The following is a 14813-nucleotide window of genomic DNA, read 5'->3' on the forward strand; positions in this document are numbered from 1 at the left end:
CTCCTTTTTCTCCCTCTGTCCCTCTGACTATACCTCTTGCCTATCCTCTGAGTTCTTCCCCCCCCCCTTTTCCTTCTCCCTGGGCCTCCTGTCCCATGATCCTCTCATATCCCTTTTGCCAATCACCTGTCCAGCTCTTGGCTCCATCCCTCCCCCTCCTGTCTTCTCCTATCATTTTGGATCTCCCCCTCCCCCTCCCACTTTCAAATCTCTTACTAGTTCTTCCTTCAGTTAGTCCTGACGAATGGTCTCGGCCCGAAACATCGACTGTACCCCTTCCTAGAGATGCTGCCTGGCCTGCTGCGTTCACCAGCAACTTTGATGTGTGTTGCTCCAATGTAACCGCTCTCTTTAAAATATGGACCCTTCTCCCATTGATCCAATATTCTTTCCCATCAATGTAACCCCTCACTTATCAAACATCTTATGATATAAACAACCTCTCTTAATTACTTCTCTTAAGATCCTTCACCCATACTACCCATCAATATAACTTCTGTACGATTTAATCACCTCGCTTATTAGCAGAATAATGATAAAACCTTTTTAGTCAACATGACAGTGCCTTGCACATTAACATAATAAGCCCTCAAATATCAATGTTATTCTCACTAAATCAATACAGCCTTTTCAATTATCAACAAAATCGCTTCTAATATGTCCCTTAACTATCAAAACAAACACTAGAATAATCAAAATAACCATAAATATATAGTATAATCCCTTGTGTTGAATTTGCTCACCTCAACCTTTCACTCTTCTAATATAACAACTTGACTCATCAGTATAATCCTTAACAGCATCTTATTATTATTAATCCTCACATTTATTATTAAAACCTGTTCACTCAGTATAAACCCTTGTGGTGAGAGAAATCTCAGCAAATCTTTTGCCAGGAACTGTGAGTTTATAATTTCTCACTCATCAGTATAAAATCTATAACCCATAAGAGAGCCCTGACCCATAAATATAAAGTCACCATTCAATACGATTTCTCATCCTGCGATAAGTCCCTACTCCCTCTTCAATATAATCCACTAACCCGAGGACATGAGTCCTTTCCAGCAAAGTTTAAGTCAATAAAAGAGAACCAGCACACTTAAGAGCAAGACATGTTTGATTACCCTGATCATATAAAAATAATAAATACAGCTGTTAGTGATAGACCCAAATAAAAGCTGGTTGAGAAAGTTGTGACCTATGGAATAAACAGGTCATTCACTGAGTGTTTGACAAGGCTGGTGAATGGTGTTTCCAGGGTATCAGTGCTGGGACCATTGCACATCTAATTCTTCTTTTGTGTGTTCCTCCACATCTGTGTTCTCGTCTCTCCTAATGTATGCCAGTTATTGATATAAGCCAACACCTAACTGATGACAAATTATAACTTCTACATTAGTGGCTGACATAGGGGTTAATGTGAACAGGGGAGCAATGGTAACAGACACAAAATGCTGGAGGAACTCAGCAGGCCAGGCAGCATCTATGGGAAAGAGTAAACAGTCAACGTTCTGGGCCGAGATCCCTCATCAGGACCCGAAACGCTGATTGTCTACTCTTTTCCATAGATGCTGCCTGGCCTGCTGAGTTCCTCCAGCATTTTGTGTCTGTTACTTTGATTTCCAGCATCTACAGATTTTCTCATGTTTGTGAGGATAGGAATGGGCTGTGAAGACTCCAATCAGCTGACAGAGAAAATTGTGACACTGGAATAGCAGAACAAGTGAGACAAAATATAGACTAATTAGAGTGGGGCTAAAAGAATAGCACAGAACAGGATAATGCGCACTCCCAGCCCACAGCACTGGAACCTCTCCACCTCTACCCTCAGCATTTTTTGTATTCTGTGCACTTTCCTGCAAAAATTATTTTATGTTTTACTTGTGAATTTTGCTAGTATTATGCTATGTACCTGTAATATTGCTGTAAGAAAGAGTTTCACTGCACCTGTACTTGTGCATATGACAATAAGATCAACTTTATCTTTGAATAATGAAGGCAAGACAAGAAATCCTGGTTAGGAGATTCATGACTGGATACCAGAAATCATGAAAGTTGAACATTACGTGGCGAGTGAAGTATAATCACCGCTGGAGTAGCACAAGGGAGTGTGTGGGGGGGGGGTGAGATGGGGAGGACAGAGAACTACTGTACTGTGCGACAGCTCGCCCCCGTGGGTGGGGGCTGCCTGCCTCGCTGAACCGGACCGCCGCTGCTGCCCCCTCCGTGCGGACTGACCGCTGGCCCGGGGCGACTGACGTGGGCCGTGGGTCACAAAGCGCGGGGTGACAGAGCCGCGCCGAGGGTCGCTGGCTGCCGCCCGCCCGCCCCGCTAATGGCAACAGCCTCCCCGAGTCTGGGCGAAGCCGGCGCCGTCCGGGGCCGCCCGGCGCTGGCGCCAGCGCCCGAAGCCCGGGCAGCGCCAGAAATCCGCTGCACGGGCTTCAAGAACCAAATCCAGCAAGTGCTTGGCTGGAAGAAAGGAATTAAACGGCTGTCAGCAACCGGGGAGTCCCCTATCGAGCACGGCAGGAGCATCCACTCTAACATGGGTAGCCCTGGGTTAGAGCAAGTCAGCCAGCTTGTCCCAGTCAGAGGAGGCGGGTCGGACCGAGGAATTCAGTTCGCTCTGGGCAAGGTGATGAGACCGGGGAGGGGCCAAATGATATTTGTTAGTACTTCTGAGGTGGAGCCAAGAGTCAAAGCAGTGGATCTGAATTTGGTTTCGCCATCCAACAGGCAGCAAGTACTTGATTCCATCACTGAAAAGGCCAGTTCTGTGCTTGATCCGGGCAAAAAACTGACCCAGGGCAGTCAGTCAGGCCTGGGTAAGGATGGTGACTCAGAGCAGGTCACCCTGTCCAGCAGGAATGAGATTGCTGGTTTAGAACAGGTCGTCCAAACTGCATCGGGTGTGGGTGGCGGTGTGAAACAGACCACCCAATCCGCACTAGGTATGAGTGTCATCCAGTTTACTCTGAATGAGAATGGTAGTTTAGAGCAGGTTATCCAGTCCACTGTGGGTGACAATGGTAGCTTGGAGCAGGGCACCCAGTCTGCACTGCCTGAGATCAGCGGTTTAGGCTGGATTGTGCATTCAGCACTGAGTAAGTGTTGTGGGTCAGAGCAGGTCACAGAGTGTAAGCTGGATCAGAGAGATGAGGTGGACCAAGGTATTCAGCCTGTAGATGCTTGCAGATCAGAATCAGAAGAACAGACCCAATTTATTGTAAGCAATCTGCACCATGCCCAGGGTAACAGTGTAGTTCCAGAGCAGCCTAACCTTCTGACGAAAGCTATGAACCTGGCACCTGATCCAAGAACTGGCAGTGTCATGAGACTGAAACTGGAATTGGAAGAAGGGGTGCAGGGAAAAGAGAAACGTTTTCCACCTTTACAGCACAACCTGTCAGCCACAAGGTTGAAGGAGTGGGTCAGGCTAGCCCAGTTTCAGGATGTGAGATCAGGATGGGACAAGAAGTTGGAACAGTGTCTTCATCTGCCCTTGGTTGGGAGCAGGGCATCTAGTCAACAGCTGCTGCCTCTCGAGTGCCAGGATGTGGGCTGCTCAGACTTCACTCCAGATGTAGGGCTAGAACAGCAAATATATATCACTCTCTCTCAAAGCCTGGGTCACTTCTCGGGCCTGTGTGCTAGAGTGCAACTCACGGATGGACTGGGATACCTCCTTGGTCCGGGTAAAAGGGACTGGTGGGCATGGCCAAAAGTGCGGAGACGAGCAAAATCCTGCCCGGGCTCCCTAACAAAGAGGCAGGGGAGCATCAGAAGTAGCAGCAGCAGCAGCAGCAGCAGCAGCAGCAGAGTGAGATTTGCTGACTCAGTCGGTTTGGAGTTAGCAGAAGTTCGAAGCTTTGACTCATCAGAGGAGCCAGCTATACCAGCACATGTACTGTCCAGTTTCAGTTCCAGTCAGCCCACAGCACAAGTGATATGGATACAGCGTTTCAGAATGGAATTCATGAATCCCCGGGACGGTGGAAACTTCAGTGAGCGACTAAACAGTCAGAAAGTGTGCCTGGAGGCAGTGTCAGAGGCAGAGCTGGTGATCAGTGGTACCATCCTGGTCATAAACCTGGCCTATCAGAAGGAGGTGACAGTCCGTTACACCTGCAATGACTGGAAATTCTTCACTGATGTCTCCGCTCTGTTTGAAAGCAACATTGAAGGCAAAATGGATCGTTTCACATTCACACTGAATCCATTGATCCACTTGCTCCAGCCGGGCTGCTCTCTACAGTTTGCTATAAAGTACAAAGCTGAAGGATTAGAGTTCTGGGACAATAACCGTGGTAGCAATTACAAGATGACCTACCAGTCCTTTCAGGTCACTGTCCCCAATGACAACGAGGATAGGACAGTCGATTTCAACTGACCACCAACAATTGGCAAGAACCAAAAATTGAGGAAAACCAGGCAGCATGCAGTATGATCGGGGTAAGCTTATCACCCTAGGGCCAAGAGGCTCCAGAGATTCAGGAACTGCCGGCAGTGCAAAAGTTAATGAGAGACTGGGTGTGGTCGTCCTCCCACCCCACTCCACAGGGAATTCAAGCGGATAATCACAGGAGTTAATTGAGGGACCCAAGAATCAGAATAGGCTGCTGACATTGACTGGAATGGAGTGGGAGAAGCACAGCAAGGTCCTGCTCTTGCTTTCTGCAGAAAATATGAGACCACTCAAACAATTGAGTGCCTAGTACTGGTTCAGTTAACACCTCATCATGTTTGGCCATGGAAAAAAGTAAGCCGTCTCACCAAGTGACATTGGTATTGGAATAATATAATTGTTCTCCTGTACTCTGAGTAACACTCCAGGATCTAAGGAAAGGATGTTAGAAGTATTTCTATGCACTTATCAAGTTGAGAAGTTCACCGAATCCTCTTTGTGTTGGGGTAACACCTTATGAATAACCAACTCTATCAAGTTCTGATGATTAAACAGTTAATTGGCACTTGAGACTGTCACCAATCATTATTGTTCTGCAAACATGTGTAAGGTGTGTGAGGCAAAGATTTAGGGTTCTGTTTTATCCAGACTGATATGCAAAATATCTTCTCCTTGTGAAACATTTGCTTTCACCAGATTTCACCTTCATGTCAAGAGGGGAATTTTTTTATGTACCGAATGCACAATCAGTTTTGCTCTGTGAAAAGTTGTGTAGCTTGTTGGCTCATAACCATCATAATGACAAACACTCGGACGGGTGCTGGCTTAAAATGTCCTTACAAGTATTTCAATGTCCTAGTTAACAACTCTCCCCAGGACAGTCAATAGTGCATGTTGTCCAGCCGACAACCTCATCGTGGCCAACAATCTTTCCATGATCCAGGCAACTTTTATTTATTTGAGGAGTACTTGAAAAGGACTTGGCAAATGTTCTAACTGACATATGAGTTTGTAATCGCTTGAATATACCCAGACATTGCACAGCCAGTAATGCCTCTATTGTGGTCAATGTAAGATGAACATTGACCCACCACCTCTGTTAAGATTCTCTAAATGAGTTAAGTGAGGATGGTAACGCTGACCTGGGGTGTCCATTCAAGCCTTGATTGATGTACTGTAGGCCTCCCAGCTTTTATGTTGCTGACTGCTGCCATCTCAAGGGTGTACACATTAAATTTACAAGGGTTTGTGGAACTTCAGCCAGTTTTCAGTGCACTTTGAACATCCAAGTGTGATGGAAATTAATTGCTGGTGGGCCAAAATTGTACAATATTGAAGCCAAGTGCCTCCTGTTTGATACCTGATGGCAAAGTGTTGGAGAGTACTAGTATTCATGGAAAGTTCAATGTACCATTGTTCATTCGCTGTGGCTGTGATCTATCTCTGAGTTTCTGTGTGTGGTTTTCAGTATTCATTTATTCATGGGACCAGGGCTGGAACAACCATCAGGAATGAATATTGCATCCCACCATTGTCCTGTCCTGTTGTTTTGTTCTGTCCAACAGCAGTTCCAGTTTGTTGGGGAAGAGCTTGCTCTGCATTCTTGAGATTACTGTTTGAGCTCTCCGCACTGAGAGTGCAAAGCCAACAGCTCAGAATTCTTAATGGAAAAAAGCTTTCCCAGTATTGAGACACCAACTGTCGTGACTAAACCTGCCCTGTTGATCTGTCCAATGATTCTCCAGTTTCAAGTGTAACGCTATTGCAGCACCAGTGACCACCAATCACCAACTGGCGTTTGACTCCCACTGCTGTATAAGGAGTTTGTACATTCTTCCTGTGACCAGGTAGGGTTCCTCTGGGTGCTCCCGTTTCCTCCCACATTCCACAGCTGCATGGTTAATGTTAGTGAGTTGTGGGTGTGCTATGTTAATGCTAGAAGCATGGACACTTGCAGGCTGCCCTGCACAATCCTTGCTGATTTGATGCATTTCACTGTATGTTTCGATGTACATGTGACATATAAAGCTTTACCTTCTACCCCAACATCTTGTCCAAAAGCTACCACAGTGTCCTCTTTAATAGCACCCCCTAATGTCCTACCAAGTAACTCCCTCAATTGTCCAATCCAACACGTTCCAGTAGTCCTCCCATCTGATCTCTATCTTACCCAACATTTTTCACCATCTGTGTCACCTTCAAGAACTGAACTTATAGTCCAAGTAAATTCATGGTATGCATTTATTTATTTTTTAACATACAGCATGGAGTAGGCCCTTTTGGCCCCTTGAGCCATGCTGCCCAGCATTCCCCCATTTAATCCTAGCCTAATCATGGGACAATTTACAATGACCCATTAACCTACCAACTGGTATGTCTTTGGACTGTGGGAGGAAACTGGAGCACCTGGAGGAAATCCAAGTGGTTACAGGGAGAACATATAAACTCCAGGAATTGAACCCTGGTCGGCTGTACTGTAAAGCGTTGTGCTAACCACTATACCATGGTGCTGCCCCCTATGGTGGCACAGTAATGTAGTGGTTAGCACATTGCTGTAGAGTGCCAGTGTTCACCGGTCAGGGTTCAATTCCTGCTGCTGCCTGCAGGGAGTTTGTACGCTTTCCCTGTGACCACACGGGGTTCCTCCCATGTTCCAAATATGTACAGTTAGAGTTAGTGAATTATAGGCATACTACGTTGGCACCGGCAGTGTGTTGACACTTGCAGGCTGCCCCCCCCCCCCCAGTACAACCCTTGGACTGTGTTGGTCATTGACACAAAATCATGCATTTCATTGCATGTTTCCATGTATGTGACAAATAAAGCTAATCTATAATATTTACCCATAATTTCTGTAGTAGGGGAAGCAGTGATCTGCCAGCTTGAGCCATTACTCTGTCGTTGAAATTGGGCAGTGAGTTTCAGGATTTGGTTCACTGAGTCATGCTACATTTCCTAGTGGCTTGGAAGACAACATATGGGTGGTGTTCCTGTGCACCTCCTGCCTGTGCCCTACTTGGTAGTGGAGCTCATGGGATAGGGAGGTGCTGTTGGAGTTGGTGTCAGGAATGAATGTTTAGGATGGTAGATGCCATGTCAGTGAAGTGAACTTTATCCTGGATGGTGCTGAGCTTGTTGGGATTTGTTGGTGCTGTGCTCGTTCAGGCATATGAAGAGTATTCTATTCCACTCTGGACGAGTTGGTTGCCCAGCTCTTTGCAGACTATGGGTTTGCAAAGAGATTATGGAGAAAGACTCAAGGGCTTGTGTTGCACTTCATCCTGAGCAGCTGCATGACAAAGGACGCTCTGATCTATGGGCTGTTCCCAGAGACACACATAGTCAAGTGCTGCTGTCAGATCAACTCAGCAAAAATACCCTTTGGTCTGCCAGCAAATTGAGATATCCATAGAGCAATGCCACCAACTGGCACATTCTAGACTGCAGGAATACACATGGAAGCTTGATGCAGCTAATGCAAGGGCCACAATATATGGTTCTTCTGCTATTAGAGAGGAAGGGGCCATGTTGAGTGAGGAAGTCTCTCCGTTGTAAATACCACCCAAGGGGGCCACATGAGAGGCAGCTATGCTACTGGTGTGTAGGTAAGCACTGAAAGTATTGACTATGAATGTAAAGAATTAAAAGGCATTGCACTGTTTGGAAATAAGTTTTATTATGAATAAAGTTCATTTTGATTAAAAACTTCCACTCCAGACTTCTGCCTTGTAGAATAGACTTGCGATGTCAGGAGGTGGGTCAGACACCACAGGAAACCCAGACTTGGAACTGCTCTTGCAGCCATGGTATTCATGTGGCTGATTTGGTCAGATCTTTGTTTAATGGTAACTCCCCAGGATATTCACAGTGTGGAACTCAGCAAAGGTAACTTCACCAAACATCAACAGCAGGTCTTGTTGGAGACAGTCATTGCCTGATACGGTACTCAATAAACTGTACCTGCTCTATTCTGCTCACTTTGGCGGCACTTCTGGGAACTACTCCCTTTGTTTTCCCTCATTCTGCTGGCTCTCTTGCCCTTTCTCTTCATCTGCCCATCACTTCCTCTGTTTCCCCACTCCCTGCCCTTTATTCCATGGTCCACTTCTTTCCTGACGAATCCTTTCCTTTATTCTATGCCCTACTGCCCTCTCCTATCAGATACCTCCTTCTTCAGCTCATTGTCTCTTCCCCTCCTAGGTTTTCATATTCTTCCCTTTTATCCCTGCTCCCCCACCTACACTCACCTATCACTTACTAGCTTGTGCTCCTACCCCTCCTCCCACTTTCTTTTTCTGGTTTATGAGAATATGAAGTCTAGAATATAAAAGTAAGGATGTAATGTTGAGACTTTATAAAGCACTGGTGAGGTCTCACCTGGAGTATTGTGAGCAGATTTGAGCCCCTTATCTTAGAAAGGATCTGCCGAAATTGGAGAGAGTTCAAAGGAGGTTCACAAAAATGATTCCAGGTTCAAATGGCTTGTCATATGAAGAGTATTTGATGGCTCTGGGCCTGTAATTACTGGAATTCAGAAAAATGAAGTGACCTCATTGAAACCTATCCAATAGTGAAAGGCCTTGATAAAGTGGATGTGGAGAGGATATTGCCTATGGTGTGATAGTCTAAGATCAGAGGCCACAGCCACTGAATAAAGGAGCACCCTTTTAGAATGGAGATGAGGAGGAATTTCTTTAGCCAGAGTGGTGAATCTGTGAAATTTGTTGCCAAAGGCAGCTTTGGAGGCCAAGTCTGTATGTATACTTAAGGCAGAGGATGATAGAGTCTTGAATGGCCAGGTCATGAAGGGATACAGGGAGAAAGCAGCATTTTGGGGCTGAGAAGAAAAATGGATCAGCCATGATAAAATGGCAGAGCAGACTTGATGGGCCAAATTGCTTAATTCTGTTCCCATCTCTTATGGTCTGTCAATCAGGAAGAATACTTTTGTAATAGCTGAGTCTATACATTTTGTAATTTCTTTTAAAGGTTAGAGTTTTTTGTGTGCCTTGATATTCTTTTTTACTTGTTTTATTTCTGGCTTGTTGGGCTAAATTAGGTATGTTTTGTTACTAAGAGTGTCAGTTCCCATGGTAAATCCCATCCAGCCCTGGGGACTACCCTGTTTTCAAAAGTTCCAGTACTTCCTCTTTCCTAATGTCAACATGTTCCAGCATTTCAGCCTCTTTTACACTGTCCTCACATCATCAAAGTCCCTCTCACTGATGAGTATTACCTACTTCCACAATTCTTTTCTGTTCCTGATCAGTCCTTCCCTCTTGTTGTTATTTCAATACCCTATTGTTTTTCATGCATGTATAGATATGTTGGGGCTTTCCTTAATCCTAGTCAGCAAAGCCTCTCACGCCCCTTTCTAGCTCCCAAGTCCATTCTTAAACTCCTTCCTGGCTACCACGGAACTCTCAGGAGCCCTGTCTGATCCTTGCTTCCTAAACCTTGCTCCCTTCTTCCTCTTACTTGAGAAATATGATCAGGAGTAGACAACCTGGCCCGTCAAGCCTGCTCAGCCATTCAGTAAGATCATGGCTGATCTGACCATGGACTCATCTCTACCTACTTGCCTTTTCCCCATAACCCTTAATTCCCTCTCAACTAGATGCTCCTCATCTCTTGTCAACCAAGGTTCCTTCCCTACCTCAATGAGACAATCCTATCCAGAACCCCATGTTAGTGCTTCCCAAACAACTTCCACATTTTCCCTGTGTTACTTCTATCGTTCATTTATTATTGCATATTTTTGTTTTGTTCCAGGAAATGAGTGTTCCACTCCATAGTACAAACTCTCACAAAATGATGGAAATGGTACAGGGCTAACATAATAGTGAGAATATGTGTGAAGTATTTTTTGGTTGTGTTGGCTGTTAACATAAACTCACATTTCACTGTACAGTATGTTTTGAAGTATACAGTATAAATAAACGAATCTGAAATAATAATGATTAAGGAGGTTTAAAATTGCTAGTAAATCAGATTGTGCTGTGATCTACATCAATCCAGGTTCTTCCTATCCTTTGCAACACACATAAAAAGTTGCTGGTGAACGCAGCAGGCCAGGCAGCATCTCGAGGAAGAGGTGCAGTCGACACTTCAGGCCGAGACCCTTCGTCAGGACCCTTCCTATCCTTTAATAATTTAAAGGCAGACTGCTTAGTGGTCCTGAAAGGAAGTACATTCTGCAGACCCTCCCACAGACCCAAATCAGCAAAAGCATTTTCTCAAAGTCAGAGAAACACAGTAAAATACCAAATTTCCAGATGGGCAGCTAATTAACTATGTCTAATATGGAAAGAGGAAACAGACAGGTTAGACAGGGTACTCATTTGCGATATGTTGAGCACACATCTGTACAATGTCTTTTAAATGTTAAGTGCTTGTTTCAGTTGCATTGGTGAAATCCCTGTGATAACACAACTGGAAACTACAGTTTTGAACTTTATGATTCAATAATTAATGAGGACAATCACGTCAGAATTGCTACATTTAACATAGAACGTAGAATAGTACAGCACAGTACAGGCCCTTCGGCCCACAATGTTGTGCCGACCCTCAAACCCTGCCTCTCATATAAGCCCCGAACTCAAATTCCTCCATATACCTGTCCAGTAGTCACTTAAACTTCACTAGTGTATCTGCCTCCACCACTGACTCAGGCAGTGCATTCCATGCACCAACCACTCTCCAAGTAAAAAACTTTCCTCTAATATCCCCCTTGAACTCCCCACCCCTTACCTTAAAGCCATGTCCTCTTGTATTGAGCAGTGGTGCCCTGGGGGAAGAGGCGCTGGCTATCCACTCTGTCTATTCCTCTTATTATCTTGTACACCTCTATCATGTCTCCTCTCATCCTCCTCTCCAAAGAGTAAAGCCCTAGCTCCCTTAACCTCTGATTATAATGCATACTTTCTAAACCAGGCAGCATCCTGGTAAATCTCCTCTGTACCCTTTCCAATGCTTCCACATCCTTCCTATAGTGAGGCGACCAGAACTGGACACAGTACTCCAACTGTGGCCTAACCAGAGTTTTATAGAGCTGCATCATTACATCGCGACTCTTAAACTCTATCCCTCAACTTATGAAAGCTAACACCCCATAAGCTTTCTTAACTACCCTATCCACCTGTGAGGCAACTTTCAGGGATCTGTGGACATGTACCCCCAGATCCCTCTGCTCCTCCACACTACCAGGTATCCTGCCATTTACTTTGTACTCTGCCTTGGAGTTTGTCCTTCCAAAGTGTACCACCTCACACTTCTCCGGGTTGAACTCCATCTGCCACTTCTCAGCCCACTTCTGCATCCTATCAATGTCTCTCTGCAATCTTTGACAATCCTCTACACTATCAACAACACCACCAACCTTTGTGTTGTCTGCAAACTTGCCAACCCACCTTTCTACCCCCACATTCAGGTCGTTAATAAAAATCACGAAAAGTAGAGTTCCCAGAACAGATCCTTGTGGGACACCACTAATCACAATCCTCCAATCTGAATGTACTCCCTCCACCACCACCCTCTGCCTTCTGCAGGTAAGCCAATTCTGAACCCACATGGCCAAACTTCCCTGGATCCCATGCCTTCTGACTTTCTGAATAAGCCTACCGTGTGGAACCTTGTCAAATCCCTTACTAAAATCCATACAGATCACATCCACTGCACTACCCTCATCTATATACCTGGTCACTTCCTCAAAGAACTCCATCAGACTTGTTAGGCATGATCTGCCCTTTACAAAGCCATGCTGACTGTCCCTGATCAGACCATGATTCTCTAAATGTCCAGAGATCCTATCTCTACAAGAATCTTTTCCAACAGCTTTCCCACCACAGACGTAAGGCTGACTGGTCTATAATTACCCGGACTATCCCTACTACCTTTTTTGAACAAGGGGACAACATTCGCCTCCCTTCAATCCTCCGGTACCATTCCCATGGACAACGAGGACATAAAGATCCTAGCCAGAGGCTCAGCAATCTCTTCCCTCGCCTCGTGGAGCAGCCTGGGGAATATTCCATCAGGCCCCGGGGACTTACCCGTCCTAATGTATTTTAACAACTCCAACACCTCCTCTTCCTTAATATCAACATGCTCCAGAACATCAACCTCACTCATATTGTCTTCACCAGCATCAAGTTCCCTCTCATTGGTGAATACCGAAGAGAAGTATTCATTGAGGACCTCGCTTACTTCCACAGCCTCCAGGCACATCTTCCCACCTTTATCTCTAATCGGTCCTACCTTCACTCCTGTCATCCTTTTTTTCTTTACATAATTGAAGAATGCCTTGGGGTTTTCCTTTACCCTACTCGCCAAGGCCTTCTCATGCCCCCTTCTTGCTCTTCTCAGCCCCTTCTTAAGCTCCTTTCTTGCTTCCCTATATTCCTCAATAGACCCATCTGATCCTTGCTTCCTAAACCTCATGTATGCTGCCTTCTTCTACCTGACTAGATTTTCCACCTCACTTGTCACCCGTGGTTCCTTCACCCTACCATTCTTCATCTTCCTCACCAGGACAAATTTATCCCCAACATCCTGCAAGAGATCTCTAAACATCAACCACATGTCCATAGTACATTTCCCTGCAAAAACATCTTCCCAATTCACACCCACAAGTTCTAGCCTTATAATTCTCCCTTCCCCAATTAAAAATTTTCCTGTCCTCTCTGATTCTATCCTTTTCCATGATAATGCTAAAGGCCAGGGAGCAGTGATCACTGTCCCTCAGATACTCACCCACTGAGAGATCTGTGACCTGACCCAGTTCATTACCTAGTACTAGATCTAGTATGGCATTCCCCCTAGTCGGCCTGAAAGATGGCATCAGGAATCATTCCTCTGTAGCCTACAGTCTTCATTATCACTGTCTGTAGAAATGGCAACCATCAACTGTTTGATGCCTGGTCTTTATAACAGTGTTCAATGCAATAACACAGATACATGAAGGTCAAAGGTTAGCACAACAGCTCCACTGGGTTGGATCAGTGATAATAGATTTCTCCAGACTTGATTCTGCATGTTATGACACAGCTGGCAGCATGTCAAACTATGTGCTGAATCTATTGTGACTAATTTGTCAGAGACTTATGTTTTGTTTTTACCATTAGAGAGACAAGTTTGTTTATGGCAATCAAATTGGAGTTGTACAAAGCATTTCTATCCAGTTTACTGCTTATAAGGATTTCTTCTGAGAATGCCAAGCACAGCTGCTAATGATAAAGTTACATACCTCTACATTGCCCTTTTCAATAATCAAAGCCTTCAGAACTGTTTGTAAGGCAGAGATGGAATCTGCAATTGACTTTCAAATTGCAGACCATCCTGACTTGGAAATTCATTGCCCTTTCTACATCACCAAGTGTAAATCTAGGAACGTTCCAACCAGTGTTAGCATCTTTCTTAAGACTGAGAACACAGCTCATCACCACCTTTTCAAGGGCAATTAACAGCGAACATTAAATATTGATCTTCATCCTGAAAAATGAATATTCAAGAGAATAGATGCCCCAGCATGCTGTGTATTGCTCTCCTCTCTTCTTGAACAATCACATTATCCTGGCTGGTAACTAATTTCTGAATAGCTCTGTGTCCTGGGAAATCCTCTGCAGTTCCTTGCTCAGCATTACTCCCACAGTCCTGCAGAATACTACACAGAGTTTCCTGTCCGTAGTGATACTGAGGTCTAGATACTCCAGCTGTGTCCTGTTCAATACCTGTCTCAGTGTTCAGCCCACATTAGTATTTTGGGTAAGTCATTGGGAGAACTTATCAAAAGTTCTTGCAGCATACTGGATAAATACACTTATTGTCCGCGCCACCCCACCCCCCCAAATTTCTAAGCGGCCATTCTACAACATTCTCTGCAACACCCCATCTGTTGGTTAGTTAGGAGGTGCTGAGCTTTCACAATAGAGCACAGAACAGAAGAGGAACTTTGACCCATGATATTGTGTCAAACTAATTAAGCTACTGATATCCAATTAATTAATCTCTTCTGCCAGCACGATTCATATCCCTCCATTTTCTGCATATTTGTACGTCTATCTATGTGCCTCTTAAAACATTTCTATCATATCTGCAAACACAAGGAAATCTGCAGATGCTGGAAATTCAAGCAACACACATAAAAAATGCTGGTGAACACACCAGGCCAGGCAGCATCTATAGGAAGAGGTACAGTTGACGTTTTGGGCCAAGACCCTTCGTCAGGACTAACTGAAAGAAGAGATAGTAAGAGAAAATGCTTCTCTTATAGTAAATTCTCTGACCATCTCTTCTTTCAGTTAGTCCTGACGAAGGGTCTCAGCCCAAAACGTCAACTGTACCTCTTCCTATAGATGCTGCCTGGCCTGCTGCATTCTCTATCATATCTGCCTCCTCCACCATCCTG

At 44.9% G+C, this 14813-nt stretch overlaps 1 protein-coding gene across 1 annotated transcript; it reads left to right on the plus strand.

Moving 5' to 3' along the window:
- The first annotated feature begins 3298 nt into the window (after positions 1 to 3298).
- Positions 3299 to 4393, plus strand: ppp1r3da (protein phosphatase 1, regulatory subunit 3Da). The gene has a single exon (XM_063031537.1). The coding sequence runs from the start codon at positions 3299 to 3301 to the stop codon at positions 4391 to 4393; it is 1095 nt and encodes a 364-aa protein (XP_062887607.1).
- The last annotated feature ends 10420 nt before the right edge of the window (positions 4394 to 14813 follow it).

The sequence above is a fragment of the Mobula hypostoma genome, chromosome 2 (assembly GCF_963921235.1).
Source record: "Mobula hypostoma chromosome 2, sMobHyp1.1, whole genome shotgun sequence".
NCBI lineage: Eukaryota > Metazoa > Chordata > Chondrichthyes > Myliobatiformes > Myliobatidae > Mobula > Mobula hypostoma.

Bases quoted from the DNA above. Each gene is read 5' to 3' on its own strand.
- ppp1r3da (XM_063031537.1), top strand. From the start codon at position 3,299: ATGAACCTGGCACCTGATCCAAGAACTGGCAGTGTCATGAGACTGAAA.